Consider the following 23,927-nt stretch of genomic DNA (forward strand, 5'->3'; position numbering starts at 1 on the left):
TGGAAACTGTGGAAAAGAGAATGAAACAGGGTCGCAAGGGATCCTCTCGCTCGCTGTGGAGAGAGAAGAGACGCCTGGCAGTCTGCCTCAGCTCCTGCCTGCCTGATTGTTTTGGACAGATTCTCTGATTTCTCAGAGCTTTAGTTCTGGGGGAATACAACAACGCAAAGAAACCCAAAACCCATGTAGTTTGCTTTCCACAGAGGTCAATCTCTCTAAATCCACTGTCACAATTATGCACTCCATGTTCACATATTCCCAGCTTTGCCCATAAAGTCAGACAAAGCTCTGCACACACAAAAACTCCCATCTGCTCTGCATCAGAAATTAGTGGACACTAGCCAGAGGGAAAGGATCAAATGTGTTTTGAACTGTGGAAGTGTGACATTGGAGTGAAATGTGAAGTATCTGCTGTGTGTGGGCCAGACATGAAGATAAAAAAGACTTAAGATACTGTAACATGCTAGCAATGCACAGTAGAATAGTATTCCTTTGGTGTAAGGTGTACAATTTCTCTGGGAAATTGCAACACGCAGACCATCAGCGGGTGAATTGGACCTTGCTGCAGATAGTAATGCAGAACAATGAGGAAAACAGCTAAATTACAGGCTTGTGTTGATGCTGTCAGATGCAGAAGGCTTCAGTTCTTTCTATGCAAGGCAAACTTTGCTAAGCTATAACTGATCTGTCCAAATCCCTACGTTTGAACAAACATGCAGTTAGCTTTACAGCGGCATGTTTTCTTAAGATTCAAAATTAACATTCGCTGTGGTGTTATACCCCTGATTTAGGTTCAATGCAGGCTTTGTCCCACAACAAGATTGTGTTGTGTATTTATTTGGCATCGGTGTAATTGAAATGTTGCCACGCTCTCTCTCTTTTGGGATTGCCTCAGATTCTCACTCAGACTCCCCCATCCTTTCATCCGACTCCGGGTATTTTGGGCACCAAGTGTTAAGTTCTTGGAGCTTCCTAAAATGCCTTGGCAGAGGCTTGTTGGCCACTGTGACTCTGTGGCTGTTACAGTTGGTCCCCAAAGCGAGCAGAAGCAAAAGAGTAATTTTTATGTTTTCATCACGATTTTTGGTGGGACAGCTGACTGAGCACATTGGAATACATTTTACTGTATTGCACATCTGCATCAAAAAAAGAAACCCTCCCTTGTTCATATTTTGTGCGATTTTGCAAATTAACAACAATAACATACAGACACTGGAACGGGTATTTTCCCAGAGGAGGGATTGCATTTTATGAGTGAGCTGTTTTTTTCTTTTCATATGCACATTATTCTCCTTTCACAAGGTTGTACAGCCTGACAAAGCCCCAACATGCCTCATTAGAGTTCATTGTTGATGTTGTTTTGCTCCTGTGGGTGGCTACAAAAATTGTAATGAGCTGTCCACATCTCACAGTCACAGAAGCACTGGGCCACCTGTGTGTGGGAGGGTGCGTCACAGAAAACACAATGTCCCTCTGATTTAAGTGATTGTACATTTTACATCAGAAATATAGATGTGAAGATATACGAACCTGATGGGGGTGATCTTTCACATTGTTAGAAAATGCTCCAGAATAAAGGATTTATTCATGAAATGTTTTTGGAAATAAAAAAGGACTCAACAATTATACATTAATCTCTGTCTATTCATCTCGGAATACACTGAACATTTCTCTTTTTTTTATAGTAAAATAACTTTAATATTATGGCATGTAGAGAAAAGCTGAGAAAACTTTACACAATATCCTATTTATGTCTGTAGAACATGAAAAAGGTTTTTGAAAGACATTTTTAAAACATTTAACTAATAAACATGTTAGGCATACATAAATACAAAAAATTGATGGCATGAAATCAATTTAAATATACATTTACTGTATTATTGTTTTATTTCTTACATCTTTCTGTTGTATTTGTGTGTAGAAATAGTGAAACTATATATTTTTCTATTCTATAATAATATTTAGATTTGTACATTTTTATAGGCGTCGGTTTAATTTATCTTGTATTTTTGGGTTGCTGGCAGATTTATACGTTGTTATATTGACAAAATGATAAGTCAGACTTGTAGCTGAGGGGTAAGGACAGTTTAAAATGTTCTAAACAAAGACAAAAATGAATGTATAGAAAGTTGGCAAACATTAACCAAACTGAACCTGGGGTGGCGATGGCGCAGTGGATATGACGCACGCCTTTTGTGCGGTAGACCCGGGTTAGATTCCTGCTGCGATACATCAACCAATGTGTCCCTGAGCAAGACACTTAACCCCTAGTTGCTCCAGAGGCGTGCGACCTCTGACATATGTAGCAATTGTAAGTCGCTTTGGATAAAAGCGTCAGCTAAATGACATGTAATGTAATGAACCTGGACTAATGGAAATAGCTATTTCTCACTAATCTATGATTTTCTCTCATCAAGATTCCTCTCCTGACATCTTCTCTGTACTATTAAAATGTTCCAGGTCACAAATGGTCAGCTTCAGCCAGCTGTTGTTGTATCTGATCAACAGTGTGAAAACATGGTTTGACGTTTCCTCACTTACTGTACCTATTCTCAGCAGAGGATCTCCATGCTGCTGCCTGGTCTGCTTCGCTCCAACCAGAAGAATATTAAATGTGCAGGCGGTTTTGGAAAGGTGCAGATGTAGCAGCCTGGAGTTTTAACATTTGTTGTAATTTCACGTGTGAGAAGCAATCATTTATTACAAATGGTATCAACAAATTGAGCATCACATGGTGTTTCTGTCACATACTGTATCTCTGGGGCTTTATGGCTTTGGCCAGGAGCTGTGGCATTTTGATTGAGATATGGTATGTTGACATATTTAGGGTAGTCAAAGTAACTTTGCTTTTATGAAAAGTCACCCGCCTTCTCCATCATGTATCACAGCGTGTGACAGAATGCATTCAGAAAACATTGAAAGTGGAGCAGAGAGGAGAAGAAGGTGTGTCTGTTCTCACTTTGACAACATGTCATTTTCAGCAGCAACGTGCCATTACCCGACACGTTTGGCTGTCTTTGGGGCAGAGAGGTACATCTTGTAAATATTGAATGTGAAATTAGAATCCAATCGTCGACCTCTGTAGTGAACATTTTATTTCCCCCTTCCACCCACCCGGACCTGATTTGATGTATGCTGCGCTGCCTGCAGGGCCGCCGTGTGCTCGTAAACATGCCTGTTTTTGCATGCTCCTGCAGTGCAAGAGAAGTGCTCGAAGGTTTGGCCATAAATCTTTGATCATTCTGCTGAAAAGCCGACCTTGACTGTCGTCAGTGAGTCACACATTGCCTCAGTCGCTCTGTCACTCTCACCCCAAATTGACCTCTTAGGTGTCTATTTGTGTGAAAAAAGTGCCTTGACCTCCTTTAAACATGTTATCCCTGTGGTGACGAACACAGTTGGTCAATTGAATCAACAATGGTTTTGATCAATTTGATTGCTTGATTTGATTAATTTGTTAATTTATTACAGAAACATGCCACATATTTGCTAGTTTTGGTTTCTCAAGGAAGCATTTGCTGCTTTTTATATCATACGTTGAATATATTTGGGTTCTTGACGGTTCATCAAAGAAAAGAAAGAATTTGAAGACCTCTTCTGTCTCTCTTTTCTTTCATTGCATAACCTAAACAATTGAAAAAAACCTTACCATACAGTTCCGCCTTTTGTTTCCCCTTCAGTAGTTATAAAGTTGGAAAAATCATTTTAGTCCACAAGTTGTATAACTTTGACACTGAGTGAAATATTCAAATTCAAGTTTTTCGTGACTGCACCGCTCCATCTAATGGAAATATTCTAGATCTCGTGTGCATCATTTTAGACACATCTCTTTGAAGTTCAACCTGCCATATCTTTGGAAACTTTGCATACTAATAAGTGTCTCGCAGTTTGACTCAATCATTTGACTTTGTCCTTGATATCATTTATATGACTCTTGTTTTGGTGGCAATATTGTGTTTTATCATGTAACTGCATGCAGCTATTTGTCACACTTATTCTCTGTAAACAGGGCACTTCTGCAAATGTGAACATGCTCTCACTAAGTTTACATGTAAAATAAAAAGGAATCAATCAATCAATCAATCAATCAATCACAAACTTGAAAGTGTTGCTCTCAACTAGAATGTAAGATAGAAGTATGTGTTTGGCTTCATGAGTTGAGTAATTCCTGTAGCAGGCCGAATAATCCAACGAATGATAGATCATGTAAATATCTGTAAACTGTAGCACGAGCTGTGATACTCATGTTATGTTAGTTACTATATATGTTTTCCACGTCTCCTGGGCTGCTCTGACAAAATGCTCTTCTATCACCCTGCTGGCTTGTTTTGAGACTTACGTCAGTGAAAACATTTAAGTATTGATCAGACATTTCTATATTTCCACCCACACTGCCCTCTGAGCAAACTCTGGGCAATCTCTAAAAACAAAGACATTTCTGAGCTCCACATTGCCTCTGACTGAACAAACCCAACAGAATAGAAATTATTACTGGGACTCTCCATAAAAAAAATTATACAATGGGTTGAGTTGAGTTTCTGTGTCTTAGTAATGGATTTAGCCTAATGATTCCCCTCTTGTCCAAACGAGGGATTATTCTGAAGAGGAGAACAATGGAGGATGAAGGAAGTGTCTCAGATCACATGAGTCTGATCCAGAAAATCCCACTAGAGAGAGAGAGGAAGCAAACTTAGGAGCGCCTCCATGGCTGTACAGGAAAAATCAGATCGTCATGAATGCTTGTGTTTCTGTGTCTTGTATGCATTTTCATGTGGTTTTACAACTCTCCTTTGCCTCTTTTGCAGCGGTCCAGTCTCTCAACAGCCTGAACGACCAGATTGCTCAGTTCATGGTGACCAGACCTTGTAGCCTGGCTCACGAGGACAAGGCCTTCATGCCGGGAGAGAGGGACACCTTGAAGAAGTCCATGACTCTGATGAGACACCTACTCGTGGATGCTCAGGTACAGCCTCTGTCTCCTCACAGTCAAAGGTTACTCAGTGCATGCTTGTCCCTCTGACTAAGATACAGGTTTTAGTGCAAGTTGTTTACGAGAAGGTTTACACAAGCAAAACCATCTGCCTGGCTCAGTGTGGTCTGCTGTAGTCTCGCTTTGCCAGACCATCCACATGCTGCGGAGCAGAGGAGGGTCTGGCTAGTCCACATAGCATTCTGGGATGGGAGAAAAACGTGCTCTGGTTTATTGGCATTTCTTTAAACCAATCACAATCGTCTTAGGCGGCGCTAAGCTCCGCACGGAGCCGCTGCAAAAGAGCCTCGGGAAGGAACTTGTTTTGGTGGAACGTGTACGTTCAAAAGTTGTTTCAGTCGTGCGAGAGAAAACTATGATTGGACAGATAGTCTAGCTAGCTGTCTCAATGTACCATGCAGAGATCTAAGGAGCACTTACAAGACACCATAAATGCAAATAATCCAGAACCAGCCAACAACTTTCACAATCAAATCTTTAGACCTTTATCTTTGGAGAAATCAAAGTAAATATTAGTGTATGTTGGCTTCTTTTCCAGACTTTTGAGACAAAGCTAGTATATTTAAATACCAATAATAAACAACCATTCCTATTTTGTTAATGTTAATTAATTTGGTCAAAATGTTTTCGGGGGTTTAGGGGGGCATCAGTATTTCTAAAATCTATGGCCCTAAATGTATCAACAACAACTTATGCTGCTGTTTTTTACAAGTCCTAATTAGGTGGTCACTGTAGTTTACAATGACCCATTCTTCCTCTCACTCTGTCATTCCGCGTACTTGTGTATGTACATTCATATTCTTTATCCAATGAAGTCTCTTTTTCCCACGGCACGTCAGTGTGACGCATGCTCGAGGTTAAATCCACAGTTTGTTCATCCCTGAACTGGAATGAAACATTTGCTCACAGCACAGTTTGTCCAACACTGTGAACATTTTGGCAACTTCAGCTATGTTATGAACAACTGATGGTTAAACAGTTTTTTTCCCTTTTAATCCTCAGTATCCAGGGAAGGGAAATGCTTGTTTCTATACAATAATCTTGGCTGTAGTTTCTTTAGAGTTACTTCTAGAGATACAAATCACTTTAAGTCTTAAGGGTAAAGCAAATCATGTGTGCTTTCACATGTTTTGCTTTAAAAAAAATAAATAATCAAAATAATACATCTTTTCCTCTTTCTTCTCTGATTCCGATGATAATTCATCCTTATAGTTTTGCTTCCATTTGTCCTTTCATTTATATTCCTTCAACATTTTGATGAATGTCAGATGAATCTTGACATAGTGATGACGTGCATGATGGATACGGAGTCCCCCCCGCCGCCATTCTCCTGGAGATATTTTCTCTGACGTGGTGTCATTGATTAAAGGGAAGGTAATTCAGCCAAAGGCCATTGCTTTCACCTCAGCTCAGTTGTATGCAAGCTGGAGTGAAAGATTGTTAGCCCGCAGTCAGTTTTTTTCTGTTAGTCAGGAACATAGCATTGGGAGGTGATGGATGAGTGGGAACCTCAGCCGCGGATGGAGTGCCGATTATCTCCCCAAGAAGTTGTACTTGGAGAAAAAGTTTGCCTGTAGTTCAATGTTAAGTGAAGCGCTCAGGCACGTCAGCATGAAAGCTTTCTCTGCTTGCTGGCCTTGTTTGTGTCAGACGGTACACCCACAACCTTTACATGTTCTAAAGTTTCTTTCTTCGAAGGAATGCAGGATGGAGGCCTCTGTCAGCTGGGGGCTTGTTGCTCTGAACTGTCAGGACGAAACAAAACAGCAGGGGATGCTGACATGTGATGTGACTGACAGTTGCTACGACAATATGTTTGTTTACTCTGGGGCTACAGCCAAGCCCAAAAGAGAGATACTGTGTCCCAAACTGGGAGTCTCTGGGTTCTTTTGATACGGGAAACACTGTTTGTAGAAGAGGGAAACGGCATGCAAGGGGGGAACTTTAACACGAGACCGGATCCTAAATGAAAGATACTGTAAGAGGTTTGGGACACAGAGTTTCCTGTATTGTAGCATACCTCCTTAGTTGGGGGCTTGCTTTAGGTTATGGTTTCATAAAATATGAAATATGATGCAGTAGCCTCTCAGGCATTCTGTATTACTTTCAAAAAATAAATTCTTGTGTAGATCAACTCTTTTCATTTATTGTTATCTCTGCTGAGTCAACACACATGTAGGCATGATTTACTCTTTCTCCTCTTTTGTGTCTTTAGTTTGGGGAAGTAACCTTTTTAAATATGCATGTGGCACCTGTTCACATCAATGATAAATGAATGCATTTTAATTCATTAATAAACCCCGGGACCTTAATAGCTCAGATGTGTTTCAGCAAGATTTCTGCTAATTTTCCAAACTTTCTGCACATTCAATGCATATTCCACATATCTGTGTTTTCTGTGTTCTAGTTTTCAGAACATTATAAAAATAATTGCTTTTAAAAAGTGATGGGGCCAAAAGCAACCATTTCAAAAAGTAGTGGGTAAGTGTAAGTGTAAATGACACACATCATAAGTGTAAATGATACCTATGATGAGGTCAACTTAAGGTAACTCTAGTTACTTGTAAATGTTAAAAAGCTAAACCTAATTAGAGACGAAAGGTTAGAAAGGTTTCATATTTAATATGAACTGTATTTGATACTGGATTCAGATTCAAGACACAACACTAGTCTCTGTACTTAATTCACCTTATCTGAGCAGCAAGATTGAGCATTGAGGCTCCCTATCATCACTCAGGCTACAACAGACGGACAAAATAATTGTGGCTATATTATGCATCAGATTTCTTTGTTCTCCGAGTCTCAGAGGTCAAAGTCAAGTGTGATCTTATCCCACATAGAGGAGCTTGGCTAATCCAAGGGTTTTGCATTCATGAAGAGTGTTTCTGCTGTCAGATGTAAATATGAAAGTAGTCTAGCCCTCCTTCTCTTCTACTCTTTGTTTTAACGCCTGGTCTCCCATTTCAAAGTGCCTGCTATTCTCTGCATTTCAGACTCTGATGTTCAGTATTTAGTGCTGCCAGTAGTGTGGTGAGACTTTAACTGCTGGTCTGAGAGAACCCTCCAAGGCTTACTGTCAGTCAAGAAACCTTGTTTTTCTATATTATGTGTACTGTATCTTTTGAAAAAAAAATCCCACACCAAATGGTTCAGTTTGTGGAAATCAGGGTAAAAACATCATCTGATGAATTCAGCATTTAAATTTTAAGTCCACGGCCACTAAAAGGCAGAAAATTAATTTAGAGGGGATTTGAATAGTTTCTATTTGAATGCTGTCCCAGAATTGATTGCCTCATTTGTCATTTGCACAGATGAATTATTTATGTCCCTGTTGCTGTGCTGGGATGACTAATCAAATGCATTTCAGAGGGTGTGGAAGTTGTGAATTGATAAAGTGGAATGTTGCACTGCATTAGCTACTTTGGTTGAGGAGTCAGCTGGGCTACAATGGCAGCCTGATGATGGCGTGACAAAGGAGACGTTGCTCACCTTAATTCTCTAAAAATGCAGAGATCTGATCCACTCTCTCAGGGTGAGAAGAGACTTTGACTTAGTGAAACATCTCAACAACTATCGGATGGATTGACAATGGCATTTGGTCAGATATCCACTACACCTAGAGGATAAATAACTAATAACTTTGGTGATGACTTTTTTCTAGTGCCACCAGCAGGTCATCTACTAGATGGATGTCTTGAACATTTGGTACAGAAATTCATGTTCCCCAACCCTTGGTGACCCCCTAATGGATTTATTATAAGAACTGGATATTGGACTCCAGAATGGCGCCCCTTCACTTGAATGGAAATTGTCCACAAAGTGCATAAACTGAAAATGTTTCCCACCTCATGGATTGCGTCCGCATTGTGCAGCGTACTGCAAATACTTCTACTATCTGCCTGGCCTTCCTCGCTTGGCTTTTCCCCGCTTTTCTAGGCTCTGGGAAAGTTTTACAAAACCATCATGGTTTAAAAATCATAATATAAAGTTATAATTGACCGAATAATAATAATATTAATAATTGAATAATTATTGTTTTTGTTATTGAAAGTGTCCTTTCAGTTTTTCACATCTATTTGATAACAATCTATGGGGAAAATTATTTTTATACCAGTTATGTGATTGGCCACTGGGGCAAATTGGTAGCAATGCTGAGTGGTGGCGCCATATCATGTTATCATGCTAAACTAAGATGGTGAACATAGTAAACATTATACCTGCTACATATTAGCATGCTAATGTTGTCATTTTGAGCATGTTAGCATGCTGGCGTTAGCATTTAGTTAACGCCTCACTAGCATGACTGTAGAAGTCTTGTTAACCATCGTTAACTTCCATTTCCACAGTTTAAGTCAAGTGAAAATCTACCTTGTTTATTTCTATTAACAGTTTACACAGCACACTTCATTACAATGCACATTTCAACTGACAGGTTATCTTCTTCTCCTTTGCAGCCTCACAGTCTCAAAGAGGCATAATCTTTGCATAGAGTCAGTGGGTTCAAAAGAAAGCTCAGCAACGTATGACAAGAAATGAAACTGAAGAGTTACGTATGAGCCAGAAATCGTAGCTGATTGTGGCAGAGCAGTAAGCTGACAGTTTATTTTCATTTCAATTTCAAAGTTGGCAGATCTACCTTAATTCATTATTGACCACAGAAGAATGAAAGGAGCAATATCAGCCCAGAGTCAAATAGATCTGGAGGCTAGATAAATGATCCAGTGAGATTTGGGTTGTCTTGCACTTGTTAGTGAGAAAATGGATCAGTTCAGATCTGGTGCACAATGAGCTAATAAACCATTTGACACACAGAGAGATGGAGAAGAGAAACAGAGAAAGATACATAATCAGGGACAAAGAGGACAAAGGTGGTCCAGGGATTGCAGCAAAAATGTAACCCAATCCTGAAATTAGGTTATCATTTATGAGATCCTTTTTATGTCTGGCTGTCTTTGTTCGGTAAGTATGTTTGAAAACAAAGAAACCTCAGTTATCATCTCATGCCTCATTTCGAGATGTGTTTTACCCTATTGGAAATCAGTCCACTGCGAATCCTTTGCATGTATTTCAAAGTTACAGCCCTTGTTTTGCAGTGTGAGCTGAAGTGGTCTGGACTTCAAAGTCCAGACCACTGCAGTTTTAGCTGGTAGTCGACTCTCACCAGTTTCCATATTTGTACTACCCACTCAGAAACACCAAGGGAACAAAAAAGATTAATGAGTAGGCATTAAAATGATCATATTGGAGCTGACTGTAGAAAAGATTTTAAAAAAAAAACGTCTGTCACAGTTGATGATTAGGCAAACCTGAGTGCAGGGATAAAATTACGGTAGATTTATATTTCCTGATATGGCATGACAGATGCAATTGATTCCAAATGCTATGAGGCAGACTGGTTAATTTCTGTGTTCTTCCCAGATCCCGTCATATTGTTATACACACACACACACACACACACACACACACACACACACACACACACACACACACACACACACACACACACACACACACACACACACACACACACACACACACGGTAATCTCTCATCCAATCAAACAAATGCTTTTGTAACTAAAGGGGTATCTAACTTTCACTGAGGATGTTTTTAAGATGACAATATGGCCTCTGTCAGACGAAATGATGTATGCCAGATTGTGAGACTTCATCATCCTTCAGCCTCTCCAGAAACTGTCTGTTGTTGCGGTTCAGGATGTTTAAGTCTGACGTGGTCGGGGCGCGCATGTTTCTATGGAAACCCAGAGCACTGTCACAAAGCTGATCCGGATCACTACACGCATCTTTCTGCTGACCAAAGGTGTTCACCTCAATTTCAGAGGAGTTTGGGTGATATAAAATGCCTCTCTCCCTGTCAATCTCCTCTTGAGTGACATACTGTTTGTGTTCATTGCAGCCCTTTTGTTGTGGGGTTGTTTGTTTCTGGCTGATGTGGATAAGTGTCTGGGATTGGCTTGGGTCAGCGCTGAGGCGGCTTTGCGTCCTCCTGTGACTTTCTCTGCCAACCACAGAAAGCTTAAAGTTCCCTCAGAGATTTTCACAGCATATATGTGAGCCCACCTTCTACTTAATTTTGTTTTGACATATTCAGAGAGAAAAAAATGGATCTATTAGTCAATTCTTTTAGCATTCAGCCCTAGCATCTTTGTGTTGCTGCTGGATTCACGTCCACAGGACTGAAATGTGAATAATTCATGAGAAAACAGCTGCTTCTGTGTACACAGCGGACATGAGTAGGGACAATAATGTGACATAGAACAACATTGGTGTGCCTTTTGTTTTGCTTATCTCAAACATGTCAGCTCAGCCTCCTGAACACAGTGTTCATCCTGTCTTGTTAACTTTAAAACCTTCTTGCACAACCCCTAATCAAAGGCAGAATTTCTGCAGAGACGAGAAGAGTGTGGAATCAAAGATGGGATACTTGTTATCAAAGCCATTGAGTTCCCTGTTGACCTTAGTCAATATTTAAATGCTCCCCTGCCTCCACAGCTTGTGGGGTTGTGCAGGAAATATAAATAATTATCCCTGATTCTCTGCCAGAAGCAATCGTTCTGAGGAGTCAGGCCAGGCGGGCATGTGGCCCAGAGCTGCTTCACACACTTTTTTTTTTCTTAAACAACACACACTTTTAGGTTTTTTTTATTCGATCCCTGTACCTTTATTTGGCCACTGATAATTTCACTGTTTTGTAGCTCTATTAGTTTTCAGCTTTACATGCTGTGAAATGCTTCTAACTTTTATTCATCCTAATATGATGCACCTTTGTGCAGGTAGCAGGGTTTGTAGTTGTGATTAAGTTACTTCAGTGTTCAAATGTTTGTTCTACAGTATGAGATGTTCACATTCTTCCTCTTTCAAAAAGAAATGTAGAAATAAAAATCCCAAAACAACTAATGTAGAACTAATGTAAAAATCTAATAGTATAACAGATTAGATTAAAAAATTGGGAGGAAAGGGGTTCTTAAAGAGGTAATATGAAGCAGTAATATACATTTATAACTAATAACATTACTGTTTATAGATGACTTTCAGTTAACAACATAGGATATTAAGAGTAAATATAACAGTATATGACATGTTTAGATATTTTTTTCTTTACTTTTTAAGAATTTAACGATCTTTATTATTATCTCTCTGGAAGTTTTACTGTAAATTTTAGCAATGCACAAAACAAAGACAATAATTCAGCATATAATACCCAGAAACAATACATGAAATCCCATCATATGGCTAATGGAGTTTGCCCCTTCTGAAAGTAATTGTGCGTTTGTGGTCTCCTGCCACACAATCACCACACAAGGGTGGTGACGGCGCAGTGGATATGACACATGCCTTTGGTGTGGGAGATCTGGGTTCAGTTCCCACTGCGATGCATCAACCAATGTGATCCTGAGCAAGACGTTCAACCCATAGTTGCTCCAGAGGTGTGCGACCTCTGACATATATAGCAATTGTGAGTCGCTTTGGATAAAAGCGTCAGCTAAATGACATGTAATGTAATCTTGTAATCTGGTCATATCTGGAGTAATTCAAATAAACAGAGGTGCTGTCCGGTTGTAATTCCACCATGTAAATCAGGGAGTTAAAGACCACTGGTGTTCAAAATTACACCCGTCTCATGGGTCCAGACACAGTGATTCACTGCTCTGTGAAGAGTACACTGCTAGGTGGTCATTATACAAACACACTGTTCTCCCACAGATTAGGTCAAACTGCTAAAATCCATCAAACATGCTTTATGCTTTATTATTTTGGTTTGTTATAATTATTCAATGCATCCTTAATTGTTCTTAATTGTACAGTAAAGAGTAAACGTGAAAGTGTAGAAAATTAAGGTAATTTAGGTGGTACACAATGAATTCAGTGCTACAGCAGTCAGCAGGTAAAGCCATAGAGACTTTAGAGACCCTACAGTAACAGCTTAGTAAAAGCAAAATCTAGTAAATATTTTTATGCTTAAATCTGTGGGGATTCTCCCTCGGTGTCTCATATTTAGTTCGTTTAAATGTGTTTACTTTGTGCTTTGGATGCATGATACTGAATATATTTATACATATATATATATATATATATATATATATATATATATATATATATCATGCTTCACTTGGCCCTAATCCACACGGTCCCCACTGAATTTACCAATTTACCATATTGCTCCTATATTAAAATTTCAGTGCTTCATCTCATCACTTCCTGGAAACAAGATGACATGCTAAAGGAATAAAAGGGCCACATATATTAAAACAGAAAGATTTACCAATCAAGCATGGCAAAGTGTAAATGCAGGAAATAGGATCAGAAATGTCAAACACAAATGCTTGTAATGGAAAAACCTAATTTCAGTATGTTTGTATAAGCCTATTATTAAAAATGGAAGTAGTCGGTTCGATTGTGCTGTTTATGTCTTCTTGTGTAATGAATCATGCTCTTAATGTGCTATTCTGTTCTTTCCCAGCCTGGTTAGTATTCATGGTTACAATTGCTCTCCTCGACTCCTACTCTGAATCCTTTTACGCTCTCCTATGGTTTTTCCTGTATGAATTTGTGAGTGTGTGATGCTGGCTGGTTGCAGCGCTTTGCTCTGCTTGGATGCTCCACTTATTGCAGTTTGACTGCTTCAGTGAGAACACGTTTCCGGGGATCTCAGCTGAAAAGCCTATCAGCATGCATAATCATGCATCGCTGTTGCGAGATTACTGAATCTTAACATTTTTTTTTTTTTTTTTTTTTTTTTTCCCTGGAGAGCAATTCTCCTCTGTCATGAATCTTTGTGATTTTTTTTGGGTAAGCAGATGGTATTTTAATGAACTCCACAGAAGACATTTTAATGTGACACTTGTCCTTTTGCAGCCCTGATGTAAACTGCCAGGCAGGTGCTTTTAAGGAGAGCTATACTTGTTTTTATTTGGAGGCATGGTGAGGCTCAACATTTCTGTTGGGCATTGTAAATCACCCACGGAGTCACGTTCAAGGTCTAAATTCACTTAATTTTTATTATTTAAAAATGAATGAATGATTAATGATCTATATGTATTTTGAGCTTCCAGAACGGTACTTAATGTACTGTGTAAGTCATCAGAAGTTAAACATATTTTATCTTAAGTCATTTTTTTCAGTCTGGACATTTACATTTTTATTACAATATTTCTTTTTATATTTTCAAAAACTTTCCCAGGTCCCTGCAAAATTAGACTCAGCAGGTTTCCAGTTTGTCAGGCTGAAATCAGTTCTGCTTGTTTACCATGCAAGATAGCACCATATTTGGTTCAGAGCATATCTGTTTTGAAAATAGACCTCCATTGGAACAACAATTTGAGAAATGTTGCTGTAGATGACTAGCATTTCTGCTTCTTTTAGTTTTCTAGTTTTTCAGTAATCTAGTTACCAGCCGCGACATCGACGCTGGTATTGTTTTCACCTTGTGAGTCTGTGTGCGTGTGTGTGTGTGTGTGTGTGTGTGTGTGTGTGTGTGTGTGTGTGTGTGTGTGTGTGTGTGTGCGTGTGTGCGTGTGTCATCATGGCAAAATGTGATCGTGGAGACACCTACTGTAGCAGGAACTACCACAGAGGCAGTTTTAAGTACTTTGCCAGGTGGATGGCTAGATATATGTTTGTCTGTTTCTCTGCAGCCAGATTTTATCACTGTGATAAGAGAAAAGAAAAGCATCAAATCATCACATCTGAGAAGCTGGAACCAGTAAATGTTTGTCATTATTGTTTAAAATCTGACTTAAACAATTATCGAGTATCAAAATATTAACGCATACATTTTCCGACCATTGACATATCGATTCATCGTTGCAGCTCAAGATTATGGCATACTTTCAACCCTGTCCTTTAAAATGACCTGCTACCATGTTAGCATTGTCATTGTGAGCATGTTGGCATGCTGATGTTTAGCTCATTTAGCTCAAATGCTGTGCCTCAGTACAGCCTTACAGAGCTGCTTGAATGACTGTAGTCTTGTTAGCAGGCAGGCAGAGTGGGAGAGGTCACCACATCATAATGAGGAGACACTTTATATACCCACCATTCATGCCTTCAGTCAGTGCTGTACAAAAAGGTAACACCTTGGAAAAAACATAATCAAGGTAGCATTTATTTCATAACCTAAACAACAACTCAGCAATTTTATGAATATTACACAGACTTTTTTGTCATTTTACAGTATATTATACTTTAATGCATGTTCCATCATGTTGGATTATAATTGAGATTTTATACAGTCATGTCAGCAGGGTAAGACAGAAAGAGGATGTACCAACTGTGCGGCTGTGTATTTAAGTGTACGAGCGCTATACTGTACTCTCCAGCCTCTCTGCCTCATATGTGGTTTATGTTTAGTCATGCGATGTCTCTTTAGGGAGTAGTGGGATGACCATTATGTTTTTAAAGCCTTGTGTAATGAAAGGTAGCTTTCAGGTCTTGAAGAATTGTAGTCCAATGTGATTGTTATCATTGGTTACAAAGTGCCTTTGATTGTGGATAAAAAAATACTCTTTTTATCCTTCTTCCTGCTTCACTCCCGCTTTAATTGATCTGACTTTGTGTTTGTCTCCATTTCATTCTCCTCTTCCTGACAGAATCACAAATACAAACAGCAAGGCGGCAGACATATTTACCCAAACGCGTGCACATACAAAGCACTCAAACAGTCTTATTAGATGCACAAACACTTTAAACACCAAGGGCAATAAACACACAAGGACATGTCTGCAAGGAAACTGCTTAGGTACACACTCTGGAGCATATTCATCGTTCAGCATGACTGTAAAATTATACTATGGTAATTAGTTTGCCCACATGCAAACTTTTTAGAAACATTTCATTGTTTTGCTTGCCATGGATCTTAGTATTAATGCCCTGTTCTAATCCCTTACAAGAGCTCAACTCCCTGAGCCAGACAAGTTTTGGATTCAGACAAACTAATTTAGCATGCAGATTAATGCAATTCCAAGCCCCTGCAGGAGCCAGCTTATTAAACACATTTAAATCACATACATTTACAATTAGAATAAGTTGGAGCCATTAAATAAAAGACATAATACAAAAGTATCTCATCAGCACAGTTTGTCTATCCAAACACATTTGCACAAGTGCTTTGCCCTTTTGCACTGAAGCATATGTAAAGTAGTCAAACCCTCTAACTGTAGTCACAGTCTTAAACAGGTTTTCAGGCAGGAAAACGAACCTCCTTTTCCTTCAATTATATTCATGGATGAGTCAGCCATATTGCCCTAATTAAAATAATCAAAGTCCTGCTGTCACGTTGGCACTTATTCTGCACTGTTGTGGCTTGTGTTTAATTTTCTTTTGCATTTTAATGTTTGAGCTATCTGCGTGTGCATATGTATGTGAGTACAGGCATATGTATGTGAGTACAGGTGTGTGTGTGTGTGTGTGTGTGTGTGTGTGTGTGTGTGTGTGTGTGTGTGTGTGTGTGTGTGTGTGTGTGTGTGTGTGTGTGTGTGTGTGTGTGTGTGTGTGTGTGTGTGCGCGTGCGTGCGTGCATGCATGCGTGGTACATTTATGTCCATGAAAGGCTCTCTATTCTCTATTCTGCAGAATAGTATGCTAAGTCTGGAATACTGAGAGAGTTTGCACCGGTCTGGTTTTCAGTGTTCCTTCTACTGACTCCTACTGCACGCTTGAATGTCTTTCAATTTAGTCCTTCTGATAACTCGGCTCTCTCTCTAGCAGAGATAAATGTTAAAATATAATAAATGACTTTGCAACTTCACATGTTTTGGCTCCAACCTCGTCTCTCTCACACTCTGCCCTTCCATTTCTCCACCTTATTTATCTTTCTCTACGCTTCCCTTGTTGCTCATTTTTCAACTTGTTCCAACAAGTTTCATATCTTGTAGTATTAGCTTTAGCATATAAAGAAAGTAATTCCCAATGCATAGTGACTTGTAGTTCTTGGAACAATTTTCTTGGTGCAACAGGATTGTTATTTTATCTTTAACAATGAAACAAGTATTTCACTCTATTATGTTATACATTTTTTAAACATTTTAATAGTTTTTCTCATCTTGTGCAAAAAAAAAATTAAGCACTTAAAGAAATTACAGAGGCAATAATTGGACAGGCATTTTATCTTCCTGCTTGCAATATACATTTTTTAATAAGAAGCGGACTGAGGATGTCACTTGGACAAGAAGAAATTGGAAGTGTACAGTGTATTGGCATGCATACAAAGTAGCTGAATAAGGACACCTATAAAGCGATGATGGAGGGATTACTGTCTCTAGTGTTACTATTCATTGGAACTGTCCTCTAGAGTGGAAACATGATGGTAAGATGAGTCTCTCAATCAATAGGCTTTGCAGATGTGCCTTTACACCCGCCGACAAGAGAATAAGCTCCTTATCAATACACTGTACCAAAACAGCTCTCCATCAGCTATGGATAAATATATCCTCAGTACTGCACAGCCTTTTCCCCCTTAAACCCATCTGTCAGTTATTTGCCTGCAGTGCTACATTTAACCTGGGAGTGGTCTTCTTTGGTGCAGAAAATTCCTGTTGGCACATGTTAATGCTGTTAGCTTTGGTCACTTAAAGGTATAGTTTAATGTTTGGTACACCCACTTTGATCAATACCACTCATGCCTGTGCAGTTAATATGAACAAATGAGATGTATTGTGTATATTTGTGAGCTTTAGAGTTGTTGGACTTCTGGACAGAGGCTAGCTGTTTCCACCTGTTTCTTTGTGCTGAGCTGTACAGTAGCATCATATTTACCACACAGACATGAGAGTGGTAATATAAGCGTATTTCCCAAAACATCAAACTTATTCTTTAAGTGATCTTCCTTTCTTCCATTAGTTGGAGATTCATTATTTAGCCTTGGAAACAAGTGTCTCCCGAACTCTCTGTTATTTACAGAAGAAGCCAGGCAGCAGTCCTGCTCCTTCATCTCTTTATCCGAGGCTTGCCCAGTTGTCTCCGGAGGTGTACTCTAACCTGCTCTCAGCAGCCTGCCATTATTAGCCAATAAATAACTAAACGTATATCATAAATCAACAGGGAGATCTTTGTCAGAGTGATTTCCACTGCAGTTGCCCTCTGAAAATCACTCTGCTGCTCTGAGAAAAGAAAGAGAGAGAGAGAGATGGATGGATGGAGGAGAGTTTGGCAATGAATGAGGTTCTCTGTTGTGTAAGAAAATGTTTTACCTTGAACAATATCCTCTTGTGGCATCACCCAGTGATAGCTGCTTTGCTCTATTGAACAGCTGGTCAATAGTTATAACCTGTAGTTTTTTTTCTAGGATCGGGACTGTGATAAAGCGGCCTTCGGATACTACGATTCCGCGTTACTTGGATTCATTCAAATGACACTTTAATTATGTTGATTATAACACTGTCAGTTATCTTTCCCATCTTCCCTGTGAGCTATAGGCACATCTTTTATTTGCTCAACATCGCTGTGTAATTGTGCCTCCTGCAGAAGAAAGCAGAGGGCAAAGACAGGGGTGAGGAACTCAATTAGACAGCAGAAAAGTAGCTGAGTGTGAAAAGCTATGTGCAAAACATGCACCTTTTGTATCGACGCCAGCTCTGTTTGGGATCTCACCGCAATCTGCATGTCATTAGAAAGGACTGCAACATCCAGCTCTACCGCTCTACAGTACGTGTTGAAAACAAAAGTATGACTGGGTCAGAGTGGAATTGAGCCAACATAATGGGCTGAGGCCTGGCAATGCATTATGGGCACCACTGGGAGAAGAGGCAATGACAGACAACAGCCAGCAGGGAGCAGAAGTGAGATTGAGGGGGGAATGCGCTAAGTGGGTCTTGGTGGAGAGAAGGCATGTGATATAGTGAAGAAATTTCATTTTCTGCAGTTTTTTTTTCATCATAATCAGACGTATATTTCCCCTCCCTCAGGTCTTGAAGTTCATCATAACCAAGCCTTCCTCCCTCCCTTCGATTCCCACAGAGTGCAGACAAGCCTTTATCTTGATCCTCATCAAGGCCTCTGGCACCACGTTTCATCCGCAACCCTGTCGACCGTTATCTCCAAGTGGAGGGGCTGTCAAGCTGTTTATTATTACCAAACTATCAAATGGGAGAAGGACATGGCTGCAAGGCGTTGGAGTGGAACTTGGGGAGGACTTTGGGTGACAGACGTGCTGAGCTTGACAACCGATAATAGGTGCTTCACTCCAGGTCTTATCTCAGCCTCCGTAGAGCCAGGGAAGAGAGTTTAGCTCTCTGTAAGGGTTCAAGCCACAGAGGAGTGGAGCTGCTGCTTTTAACTGTTCAGCAACATGTTGATAGCACCCCGTTGACAGGTTGAGCGAGCATTCAGTGATTAAAGACCACAGTGCATATAGCGTCGTCAGAAGCTGACTGGACTGTAGATGGGTGCATTTGATAGCAAAAATGTTAGCGAAGCCCCAAATACAATTAAGCCAGAATAAAGTAAATGCAAAGATATTCAGATCATAAGTGATCCTTTACACCCTGAGCTTTTACCTTCAAGGCAGCATTATAGACAAATAAGAGCCACCACAAATGTGCACAGCAAATCGTTCTAGCTAAAATGCAGTTAGAATACTGAATACTGCAGTGAACACATTAACATATAACCTAATAAAGTTGTAAAGGTGTATTTGTTATCCAACAGTTGTGTATTTACACAACCAGAAACAACATGTAGCAACATTATCATTCATTTGGAGTCATGCTTTTGGCCACCTGGCAAATGTAGGTCCAATACTCTCCTTTTACTATAGCTCTGTTTTGGTCTCTACCTACTCCTGAAGGAAATATCTGGCTTTTCTAGCAGCTAATCTTCCCACAATGTTCACCAGCCAGTCGCTAACGTTGTTTGTCTGCTGTATGGTGCTGGGCAGGTAGCTGACAGTGCTTACAACACGTACAGCTTTTTCACGGAAAACAGCTGCCTGCTGTGGCTGAAAAACAACACTGATGAGAGCGGTGAGAGTAGTAGTGAGTTATTGAGGAGACACCTCATGTGATCCATTGTTCATATAGTAATACTGATTAAAGCTGCTTTAATTTACACTGTGACAACGTTGTCCACAACATCACATTTTTCACAATATTGTCAATAAAACTACTAAGTAACTAACTAGAAAGCTAGTGGAGCGAGAGAGTTAAAAAGAAAGAAAACAACACAGACAAAGAGAAAGAGTTGAGTTTCCGCTCCCTGCTATTCACTGTTTACTCCATCAATGCCCCTCTGTCCCTGTGTGTCACCACTCGGGGCAAAAGGCTTTCTCTCCCCGTCAATTGCACGGACATAAATACCCATTTTTTTTCTCCAGCTGTGACATTTGCATTTGATAAATCTGCATTCTGTGTGAATGCTTAAAGCAGTGAACTGTTAGTGACATAAACTCAGCTTTCTATATTTTTTTGCTGTTTACTCGCTGTCAAGTAAAGCATGCTTGATGATCTTTCTTTATGTTACATCAGTAAATATTCTTCAATTAACAAAACAATCAACCACCATCAACCAAATGTTTCGGTGCAGGATTATTGGTGTGTGAAAGTGGTGCCATATTTGAATATCAAAGGCCAATTTTGTCTCAAGTGTCTTGTTTTTCACGAATGTTGGAAAAAGACAGCAAGAAGTAGTGGCACAGAAAACACTTGTTTTAATTTATAAGGACACACTAACTCAAACTTCTTTTTTTTTACTGTTTTACTCACACAAACACACACTACATTGCTGGTAAACAGACAAAAGTATGATCCAAATGCGATGACAATTAACTTGTCTACAAGTAAAGAGTCAAAACTGTTATACTCTTTGATGTTGGCAGACAGTGTCCTGTGTGCCGAGACAGCTTTTGTTTCCAGAATAATGTCCTCAATCCTGCTGTTTTTTTCAGTCCACAGCAGACCGAACATTTTGACATAGAGATTTAGAAATTGCTTACTAAACTGCTTGTGAAGGGTTAGGTTCAGAGCACCTCTGTATATGGAGACTGTGACCTACTTTCTACATATATATCTGAAATATACAGAATAATCAGACATAATGTTAATAGTGTGCTGTAATAAAGCCCTCCAGAGATGCTTGTTGTGCGTTGAAGGGGCCTCATTCCTAAAGGAGTTTATTTTGTCATTCTCAGTACCAATTTAGCAAATAGGACTGTTATTACTTACCCCAAATATTTTAATTTCATATCTGCTCTAATCATAAACGAGGAGGTTTCATTTGGAAATCAAATTAAAAGGATTTATTGTACAAGAGCAATTACAGACCTTATTGCCACTGTTTGCAACACATCCGCCATTGATGTGATACCATGGAATTAGGATAAAGTGGACATGCAGATGGCAAATGCAAGGCACAATTTTCTGGCTTCCTTGCTTGTCATGACATTGTGGCATCAGTTGCATGTTAGGTGTTCTGTCCTGACCCTCACGCGTCACACCTTGAGCCCAAGGCACAGCCACAACTTGAGATGTTACTGTGCATTTCACCCCTGCAGTATGTGCTCACCAATGGGAGTTTCCCTTCAGTCTATCTGCAAACACGAGCCACATATCCTGATGTCAACAATTCACTCCTCACCGAATGACCGAATGTGAAAGTCTTAACCCTGCACTGTGTGCCACCAGGTAGCTATGTGGGAAGAGTTGCTGGCCAACACATTTCTGAGATCTTCAGAGTCAAGTTTTCCCTCTGAACACATCGTCACCATCTATGAAACATGGTTGCTGATTTCTTCGTGGCTTTAGGGGCGCATATAGGAACGGAGTGATGAACACATCATCCGGACGACTTGGCACACCTTGTAACACACACAAAAATTTTTTTTTTTTTTTTTTCTATTTCTCAATTCTACACCTTACCTAGCTCCTCCCTTTCACACATAAAACTATCCCATACTCAGACACCCTAACAGGCACTTTAACTTTCTTTTTCTCATAGCATTTGATGGACATTACTAAGTCTGGTGGAGTAAAGTGGATGTTTTCCCCTGGCATCTGATAAGACCTGTATAAATAGTTGAGCAGGGCATTATATCACTTTGCTATTGGGAAAAAATGGAAAGCATTCCAGTGCGCGGAGGATTAGTCGATATTCAATTAACCCAGGCAGACAGTCATGGAGACTGTTTATCAATACCTCTTTTTAACTGCACACCGTCGGCACACTTAATTAAACTTCCCATTAAAAGCATCAAACAAGTGTGCAAACTAACAACACAAACACTTGGCCGAGTTTGGAAAAGTGAACCAAATCCATAGAAGCACTGATGGGAGAACTGGTTATTTAAGGGAGTTAACCCAGTTCCTGCCCTGGTTGAAGGTCTCTGCCATGGCCGTTCATACGTTCAGTCCAGTTGTGGAGACAGGAGGACTTTGTGTGTATTGGACACACCACAATTATGAATCCTCAGAGTATTCATCTGGTTATTGATGTGTATCTGGGACATTTCCCGACCCTTGACCCCAAAATTATTAATTTCCTCGCATTCCACAGTTGAGCATATGAAAGCCCTCACATAGCTCATAGCAGCCTGTGGTTGTGGTTTCATATGAAGGAAGACTTAGCTGTCACGTTCTTTAACAAAACCAGTTGTGTTGGAATAATCGGACCCTTCTGTGTAAAGCTCGAAGTGGAGATGACCCTCCTCCCCGCCCTGTGCTACAGATCGTTCTTGTCCTTTGCTAATCAGCTACAAATCAGGGCCAGTGCACTAATCGGGGACAGTGATGTGACTGTCTAGACGGTGATAATGATCTGCTAACATGTGATGTGATCAAACATGCCAGTTCTGGTGAAAGTTTTTTCACGTAACCTACTGTAATAATTGTCCTGTTTGCAAATCATTGGTTTTGAGTTAAACAGCACAGATGTTGATAGAAAGATAACATTTTTGGGGGTGTATTTTAGGCCTGTATTTGTGACAGGACAGCTTAGATATGAAAGGGGAGAGAGGGGGAACAACATTCAGCAAAGGGCCACAGGTCAGAATTGAACCTGTGGCCACTGCATCGAGGACTGAGCCTTTGTATATGGGCGCACGCTCTACTAGGTGAGCTACCCAGGCACCCATGTTGGTCTTGTTTTAACCATGCAGCCACGATAATAGAGGCTTTTAAACTACTTTTATCAAAGATTTCTTTTGGGGAATGAATTCCCACAACCTATGCTATTTTATATCACTCTAGCAAAGACATTGTGTTAAAGTAAATATTCTGGAAATTCAATACATGTCTCACCGCAAACACTGCTTTATCGCACAACAATACTGTAGAGTACAGGAGCTGATAAGTTGAGGCAGGCCAGTTGTAATATTCTCCAAGGGGCAACACTAATTTAACACGTCAGTGTGCGGAATTCATCATAAAGCAGTGAACAAACTAGCAGTGTAACCAACAAGTTGTGTGTCTCGCTCGGTCATTAGTCCCGCACATTTGCAGTTCCATCTTTGTTTGTCTCTCTGCCATTGTGTGAATACCAATGAGCATTGAGCCGTTATCGCCCGAGCCTCGATGAGATGACAGCATCTCAGTGATGTATCACTCATCTGCCTCAGTTTCTTGCCAAAGACAGGATGTGTTTTCTTACTTGGGAAATGAAATGTCAAATGCAGATTCCAAGTTGTGATGGCTCAGCAATATCCGGGATTGTTTTAAGTTAAAATTCCCGTCTAACCTTTTGTGCGTGTGATGGAATTTTACAGCTGTTACAGATAAGAATTGATGGCGGTGGTGTTTGTTTGCTGGGCCCACGGAAAAACTGAAATATAATCCTTTCAACTGTTTTTGATCAAAGAAGTAAAGCTCCATTATGTTCTCGCCACAGCTCGATTGTAATTCTCCGGGCCTCTCCTCTTTGTGTTTAGCCCATTACAGGGCTGTGCCTCTGCCCTCTGCTAAGTTTGCTCTCAGAGTTGAAATGTTTTCCCCTTGG

The 23,927-nt window shown here is 40.0% G+C and overlaps 1 protein-coding gene across 4 annotated transcripts in view; it reads left to right on the forward strand.

Moving 5' to 3' along the window:
* LOC114554756 (kazrin-like) overlaps positions 1–23,927 on the forward strand; it is a 108,790-nt gene that overhangs the window by 21,203 nt on the left and 63,660 nt on the right. For all 4 annotated transcript variants that reach the window (XM_028576776.1, XM_028576778.1, XM_028576775.1 and 1 more), the window contains one exon: positions 4,806–4,963. In XM_028576776.1, coding sequence (XP_028432577.1) covers positions 4,806–4,963 — 158 coding nt within the window. The remainder of the gene's footprint in view (positions 1–4,805; positions 4,964–23,927) is intronic.

Source organism: Perca flavescens, chromosome 4 (assembly GCF_004354835.1).
Source record: "Perca flavescens isolate YP-PL-M2 chromosome 4, PFLA_1.0, whole genome shotgun sequence".
In the NCBI taxonomy this organism is placed as follows: domain Eukaryota; kingdom Metazoa; phylum Chordata; class Actinopteri; order Perciformes; family Percidae; genus Perca; species Perca flavescens.